We start from the raw sequence: 8,441 nt of genomic DNA on the forward strand, positions 1-8,441 counted from the left end.
TCGTTGGAAAGGAACTTAGGATCTTCGACACGAGTACAGAGATCAAGATGCATAATCATGCTATGCTTCTTTCAGCCATAAGACAGTTAACCACGGCACAATTTTGCTGACATCTTAAATTACGTGGCAAAACCATTCCTATGATAATGTCAATCACATACCTAGGGGTCCTCATTGATGATGGCTTTTATTTCAACCTTCATATTCAGTGAAGAAATTTACAACCATTCTTAACCGTATTACTGGACAGGGCTGGGAATTAAATATAAGATCTTTACGTCTGCTTTACAGAATTGTAATTTCTCCCTTTTTCACGTTTGCCGCCTTTTCATTTAAAAGAGCTAAACCTCTCACCTTTCAAACAAAACTGGCTTCCATACATAGATTCCTTTTTCTTGTCCTCCTGCATATCTGCAGAGCTTGTATCCCACGTGAAATAATATATTCAAATAAATCTTGAACTGTCCTAAGAGGAATGTTTCAAGATCCTTCAGTGATGAAGGTGGAAGAAATCTGCTTTTCACTCTCTTCTCCAAATATGCCCGCAGTGGTTCAATTACATGTTTTTCTAGAATTGCAAGACATGGGAGATGTTTATCCTCGGTTTCCTTAAACCAATATTTGATACATGTGGCTGTGAGTATTGAAGCAGTAACATATTGAAACTTGTAGGAAACAGCGTTTGCACCATGGATGAACTTAGTCGCTCAGATTATCAGTGTAATCAATGGCAGTAATTCGCCCTTTCAGGTTGATGATAAGGCCGAAAGAATACCATGTTATTTCTGCCCAGACCATTTTTGATTCTTCTCCATATTTGACAGTTGGCACATGACAGTCAGATGATGCGCTTCTTTCACCATTCGCTAAACGTAATCTCTCCCTGATATTGGAAAAAGTGAGAATGATGATTCATCTGTGAAAATATGACTTTTTCAATCATCCAGTGTTCAGTTGTTGTGCTCCTTGCACTATTGTATCCTCTTTCTATAATTACGATCAGTAAGGAGCTGATTGTCAATAGCAGTTCTGCCATAAATTTCAGCTTTCTGTTTTGCTTCAATTTCCGAGACTCGCATTAAGTTCTGCAGTCAGTTATTTTTGAGGCAGTAATTTTATGTTTTCGGGCTACAATCCTTTTTTAGTGTTCGGTATTCTCTTTCAGTCAGCTTCGATTTTCTGCCACAGTTCGTCCTGTAAGATTTTGGTTTTCTGTATTTGGTGAATGTGGACATTACTTTCGACACAGTTGGTCTGGATTCATTAAACAAATAAGCAGTTTTAATCACTGATGTCTCTGATAAACGTACACCAGCAATTTGGCCTCTTTGGAATTCAGGCAGGTCGGTTATTTTCTTTATATACCTTTTTATATTACCTTTAAATAAACATCAGCTTTTATTTTCTTTACTTCACATTACAACCTGCAAGAAACAAAAAAAAAAAACAAAACAAAAAAAAAAAAAAAAAAATCGCTGGATGTTCACAAATATGTTATACAGCCATTACAAAAACTACCAGGGGTAGAACTTTCACTAGTAAACTTGTACTTTCATATCAGGTGTTTCAATTATTTTGTCCATGCCTCATATGTCGACTTTTAGAATAACCCATTTTGAACTTAGATACAAGCTTATACACGTCCTAGAATTAATTCCTATCACACAGCTAAATGCAGGTGACTTAATGGGATATATATATATATATATATATATATATCTCTGCAGACCTTTTATGACACATTGTGCTGCCTGAAGGTATTCCCAGCATACGATATGTGGAAAAAAGTACTTACTGGCTAAATTACTCAAAGAAAAATAATTGCGGTTAAATATGGAAATATTTGTTTAAATAACAATTTTTACTTGTATTGCTGACAATTGAAGTTGATTGCACCTTTTTAATTCCATTGGCAAATTACTCTCTCTGCAGATAATTGATTATTAGGATTTCCCCCTTGTCCCTATCCATACACTTAAAAAAAATACCGATTATTAGTCTTTTTGTTTCTTAATTTTTTTTTTTTTTTTTGATTAGCCAACTTTTTTGGTAAGACATGGTTTACCCTTATTTTATGTGCTTTGAAAGTTTTTTTCTTTCTTTCACATAGTTTCTAGTAATTATAAAACAATTCTGCTTCTGCAGAACAACTTCAGCACCTCTGAAGCTTTTTTTTTAGTTGGCCGATTTAATTAAACCATTTATTCTCACACAGTTATGCATGTAATTTTACTACTAGAATAAAAAATTACAGCACAAGCATACAAACACTAGCGCTAAATTATCACTAAACATAATTAGGAAATAGAAAAAGGCAGTAGTGGTTACACCAAAACAAAATTAAAACTGGTAAAAAAGTAGCAGCAACATTTATGGAACACCTAAATATATTTATTTAATACAAAATTAAATTAATGATAAACAAAGGTTAATAATTCAAAATGCCAATTCAAACCCCAGTTGATTTACTTGTATATTAGAAACCACACCTTTTTATACTTTTATAATCGGCATAGTTAATATATCATTTGCAAAAACACTACTTTCATTGGCCACGCATGTGTTGCGTGCGTTATGCGCAAGGCGTCTGAACCCATAAAGCGATAGGACGTTGTCTATATTTACAAATAGCCTTTGATAATGTTACCAGATGTTTGATAACATCTGGTATCATTAAAAGGTAGACATGAGAATTATACATTATTAAAAATTTTTGTTTTCCCTTTCAAACACATGTATCGTAGCATTTCGCGATTATTGGAAACAGACTATTGACATAGGGTTAACGCCAAGAGCTAATATTTTTTGTTACCATTACTTAGTTTTTAACTGTAAATTTTAAATTGGTATTTAATACATATATATATATTGTGTTCTTATTAAAGCTTATGATTTAAATTTTCGGTATTCGGAATATTTTCGGTATTGAAGCATTAAATCAATTGACCACTATATATATTGATTCAGAATCTTGACAAATACCATCATTTTTACAGCAAAATCAAATGACTTCGTAGAAAAAAAAAAAAAGAAAAGAAAAAAGATTCAGTTTATAACCTTATTACATAGTTCAAAAAATATATATTTTTAAATATCTGGTTGTTTGTTATTTGGTTTTTTAGGAGCATTAATAACTAAGGCCATATTGCTCCGGAATATGCGGTGGTCATTCCCTGACCTTTCCGCTTCCTCCGTATTTGGTGGTGATGGGCTCGAACCCCAGTCTAATAAAGAAGCGTGTGCTAGGCACTGTTGATCCTTCCCACCTGGCTACGGAGGCGCCCTAAATATCTCGTTAATAGTGTTTATTATTTTTTATAATTTTCTAAATATGGCAAATAGAAGTTTTAAGATACTATACCTTACTAAACGTAACAAGTTAGTGCATTAGCATCATGTTTGTGCGTAGTAGTGAATTACCGAAAATGGTAAAATGGCATGGTTTTTATCATATCTCATATTGTGAATACCTTCACAACGAGTTGCCTGATATTGCACTACCTCAAATAAGTACCGCTTCACCAGTGGAGAAGACTATTGTTACTTATTATCAGTAGATACCACCATCCAGACAGCCGTTTCAAGGCTGTTTGAAAAAAAAAAAAAAATGTTTGAGATAAACTCTCAAAGTCACACTCACTCAGCTCATAGACTCCTCAAATAAGCAACGTTTCCCCAGTAGGGAAGACTGTTGTTACCTATTTTCGGTACCTCCGAGAAACATCGGGCTACACCCGACGGCCGTTTCAAGGCTGTTTGGCCTCTCATCGGTGGGTGGGTTGGTGGGTATCCTGGCGTTGATTTAAGTGACAACCTAGTTACGAAGTATAACTTCACAATATGAGAGACGCCAGGTCTCTCATATTGTACAAAAGTATAGACTGAAATGATTTAGGGCTAAAGCCTCAACTAACGGGAAAAAAGGAGGAAAAAGTTTCCCGTAATTTGAAGCTTTAGTCCTAAATCTTTACAGTTTATATTGTTGGACGCCATCTGGCGTCTCTCATTTGTAAAGTTATACTTCATAACTGAGATATAATCTCAACTTATGCTTCATAAGTTGAGACGTTAGCCCTAAACCTTTTCGGTCTATACCCTGTGTTTATTTCGTAAGTTTCCTCAAAAAAAAAAAAAAAAAAAAACCGGAAATATCACCGAAATTCTGAATTTTGGCCGCACGGAGGACGGACAAATCAAACGCTGGACATGTCTGGCTTTTCCCAGATGTCTGGTAACCCTGGACTTTAGTAGTGTTGCCTGGTTTTGGAAATAAACCTTCATCCGAGACAGAAGAACTCGACCACCGTATTGAAAAATGCCCATACAGGTTGAAGTAGCGAAGGAGAAAACGGAGAAGAAAATCTACAATATTGGTAAAGGTGCATATTCTTTGTACTTTGATTGCAAGGTTGGTGTTTAGCAGGGCCCGCTTAACAGCATTGTAGGCCCTGGGAAAAGCAATGCACTGGAGCCCCACCCACTCATGTAAAAGAATAAAAATGTAAATGGTCAATAAAATGAAACCTTTAAATTTATTGCTTCTTTCAACAAAATCAATATTTAAACCTAAAAAAAAAAAAAAAAAAAAAAAAAACCATGATGGGAAGCGAGTAACTTTTAATCAACAGTAACTTTTGAACATTATAAGTTGAAAAACACAAACATTTCAACGTATAAATGATAATTAATTAGTAAACCGTACAGTATGAATTAATGATTTTTTTATTATTAATCAACACAAATGTTTGCGAAATTTCTTTGTTGAAAATTGTTTTATAATTGGATTGAAGTCAATAGTCTTCAGGATATTATTTTCCATGCACATGAGTGAAAGGTAGTTCAAACGCTGCTGCCTCATTGTGTTGCGAAGATTCTTTATAAATTTCAATTTTGAAAATGAGCGTTCCCCTGGTCAACATCATGCACATGAACACTCTGAGTGCGATTTCAATATTTGGAAACAGATTTTTCAAATTTCCCGAAATTAGTTTGCTGTACCACTCAGAGAGAGTGTCCCACATTTTTCATCAAGAACCATTTAGTGCTTGAGATGCTTGCATTCATTTAGAAGGTCACCATAATCAAGGTATTGGTCATACACATTAGTCAGTTGCTCACACTTTTTGTTTAGCTCATCAGAACCAATTGTTCTTAATTGACCGAAGAATGAAAACAGATTTCCAATCCATGAATAAGCTTTTGCACGTTTTGACAGATAAGAGTTCAAAGAGTCCAGAACAGGGAGGAAAGTTTCTTTGAATTTTTAACTTTTGTTTATAAGTATCTCTTCCCCTGGTCTATCATATCTACTAAGATGTACACTTCGCTTTCGTTCCCGTTTCTTCACATCTCTATAATCCGAATCTGGACACCTTTTCCTGGCCTTCAGTTCATATTCACTAAATTTGTCTTTAATTTCCTGAAGATAAGTTTTCAGAGACTCAAGAAGATTCTTGGCACAAGTATGTCCACATCTTTAGACTGCAGGAACTTACTTGTTTTGTTAAATCTTTTGAGAATGTCGTTCCAAAAAGTTGTCAGAAAGATCGTTTCCATGTTCTCCATTCTCTCACTTAATCCTTCTGCCTCTCGCCTTATGTTCACTTCCTGGCTAGTGTCAGCTGATAAAGAATCCAGTGCATTTTAATTTTTTCGAAACGTTCATGCAGAGCTGAACGATGCTGTCCGAGAAACGTTCATGGACAGCATCAAAATGTGATGACCATCTTATGTCAGATAGATGCTTGACCACAACATGATCTTTTCCTAAAGATGATGACAGTACATTCCATCGATGTGTAGAAGCCGAGAAAAAGGAATACAAACCCTGAACAAAGTCAAAGAAGGAGACAATCTGTAGATAACACTCTGCCGCTTTTACTCCCAGCAAGTTCAGACTGTGTCCAGCACAGGGGACATAGATGGGCAACTCATTCACTTGACGGATCTGTGCTTGCAATCCAGTATAGCGTCCAGACATATTTGAGGCATTGTCGTACGATTGATCACGGCAGTTTGATAGCAGAATTTTGTTCTCATTCACAAAATTTATAACAGTGTTATAAATTGAGGAAACGCTCCACAGGCTCACATCTTCGAATGTACCGGACGGTAAATGTCAGCTGATCAATGTATGAGATGTCTAGAGTGAAATCCACGCTTATTGAATAGTACCTTGACTCTTTTATTTCTTCGAAAATAGCACAAAGAACACGTTTTCCCATTAAATCGATAAATTCCTCACAAATGTTTGTCGATAGATACGATGGGTTCCCCTTTCCAGCATTTCCATACAGTTTGAAATCCTCTTCGAAAAAAGGGTCAAATTCACTCAACAGCTCTAGAATACCTAAAAAGTTTCCATTTTTTGTCGACCCAATACTTTCATTCTCTCCACGAAATTCCAAACCTCTGGAGGCAAGAAAGCGAATGACAAAAATCATACGTGTCAGCACGTTATGCCAGTACTCCTGCTCTGAGTGATGATGTTTGATTAATAAAGAATCTATACATCCAGTTTCTTTATGCCGAATTGAATATGCCATCATGCACTTGCGATGTTCTTTTCCATTTTCATGTTCTACAATAAGATTACTGTGTTTCCAATCATTAAATTCTGATGTAGCAAAGGGAAATTCTTTATTGGACAATATGCGACATGCAAAGCAGTACAAACAACCTTGGGATGGTGAATAGAGTAACCATTCGCGTTTTACACATTCGCCATTCCGCAGTTCACGTTTGAATACATTCTTTGATAAATACCTTGTCTGCGTCTGAGTTCTCTCTCCTCCGGCTCCGTCGTACGCTCGGCTTGAGTCTGAAAGGTTGCAATAATGATTCTGACATGATGTCGGCCCACTACGAATCCAGTAATCCATTGCATTAGTATTCTTAATGTCTCTTAGTCCGGAATCTGTGACGTGAATCACAGACTCGGGACACTCCTTTGCCGTTAAAGAAATACAGATCCGTGTATTTCTTCTTGTGGAATGTTAGCATCAGGAGCAGATAATGGTATGTCTAGAGCTGGATGATCGGATGCAGGAGTGGATGTAGATGGCGATGCTGTATTTGGAGGAGCAGTACTAGTAGCTGCCGTTGCACCTGGGCTAAACCAAGATGTTAACTTTGGAAGTTTGCTCATTTTCTGCTTCTCTTCTTCAGCTCGTTTCCTCTTTTGTGCTCCACTCATATAAGTATGCTTCAATTAATCTGGAAAAAATATAAATATTTTTAATTTTTTTACAGACTGCATTGCTGTTTGGAAGTTGGAACATTAACAATTTGTAATAAAATAATGATGGTATATCTCGAAGGCCCTTTTCCATGACAACTTTTTTCTAGGCTCTTTTTTCAATTATTTTATGAGTAAATTCAAACTGATAATCAACATTAATCAGTTTGCGAATTCACCATGGGCCCATAGAATCGTGGGCCCCTGGGAAAGTACTCTGTGTGCCCATGGGTTAAGACGGTACTGGTGATTAGGACAAAACTTGGGCTCCACATACATATGCTGTTTTTCCTGCATCAGAAATCTAAGGATGTGGCTAATGGGAAAAATTAAAAGTTTGCCTTTTGCGTTCTTGTGGCGTGGCGAGAACAATGCAGAGAACAACCTTGATAATTTCTATTTCTGCATTACAAAACTATCAGGGACGTCCAGAAGAAGAAAGCACAGCATCAAATCAGTATCCTGATATAGCATCTGTAGGTAGTCCTGTTCTACATAATGAAGGCATGCCAATACAGATCTCCCAGAAGTATGGGATAAAGGAAGCATCGATGAATACAGAGAGGATTCTCGTGTTTCAGACTTTCCTGGACCGTACAATTCAACCCATTTGGACTACCAAAATTAATCGCGTCCACATTTAGTAACGCAAGAAGAGTTGAATGACTTAGGTTGTGATTTAAAATTGTCTAAAGAGCAATCAGAAATTGTCTAAAGAGCAATCTTGGTTCTAGGTTACAATAGTAGAAGTTACTTGAAGCAAGAACTAAAATTACAGTATGTCAGAAAGTGTTATCAAAAAATATCTGTAAAAATATTAGTGGCATTCTGAACTAATTGGGTATTGAACACAGTCGTAATGGATGGAGTATATTTATTTATGCCTCAAAATTAAGTTTAAAATCAGTTTTTCTTTACACTGGAAATGCATTCCATCAGTTCCTCTACTTCACGCGGTTTTCTTGAAAGAAACATTTGAAAGTATGTTCCAAGATTATGAGTGCAGGGCGCCTCCGTAGCCAGGTGGGCAGGAGCGGCAGTGCGTAGCACACGCTTCTTGATTAGACCGGGGTTCGGGCCCGTTCGATTAAGTCAATAAGAAAAACTAGAAACCCGGGGATAGCAATAGAAACGACAAGTAAAGAAGGTGCCAAACAGATCCTAACAAATACCAAAATAATAACCCTCGGGTTAAGGGCGGGGT

General features: G+C 36.4%; 1 protein-coding gene across 1 annotated transcript; it reads right to left on the minus strand.

The window, feature by feature from the left end:
• Positions 1 to 6,059: 6,059 nt before the first annotated feature.
• On the minus strand, positions 6,060 to 6,881 carry LOC150083358 (zinc finger MYM-type protein 1-like). Its single transcript, XM_090378485.1, has one exon. It carries the CDS (start codon positions 6,879 to 6,881, stop codon positions 6,060 to 6,062), a length of 822 nt encoding a protein of 273 aa, XP_090234611.1.
• Positions 6,882 to 8,441: the final 1,560 nt, after the last annotated feature.

This window comes from Mastigoproctus giganteus, chromosome 7 (assembly GCF_048544385.1).
Source record: "Mastigoproctus giganteus isolate SK-2022 chromosome 7, ASM4854438v1, whole genome shotgun sequence".
Taxonomy (NCBI): Eukaryota; Metazoa; Arthropoda; class Arachnida; order Uropygi; family Thelyphonidae; genus Mastigoproctus; species Mastigoproctus giganteus.

Excerpts from the sequence above, each read along its gene's own strand:
- LOC150083358 (XM_090378485.1), bottom strand. The coding sequence starts at position 6,881 with ATGGATTACTGGATTCGTAGTGGGCCGACATCATGTCAGAATCATTAT.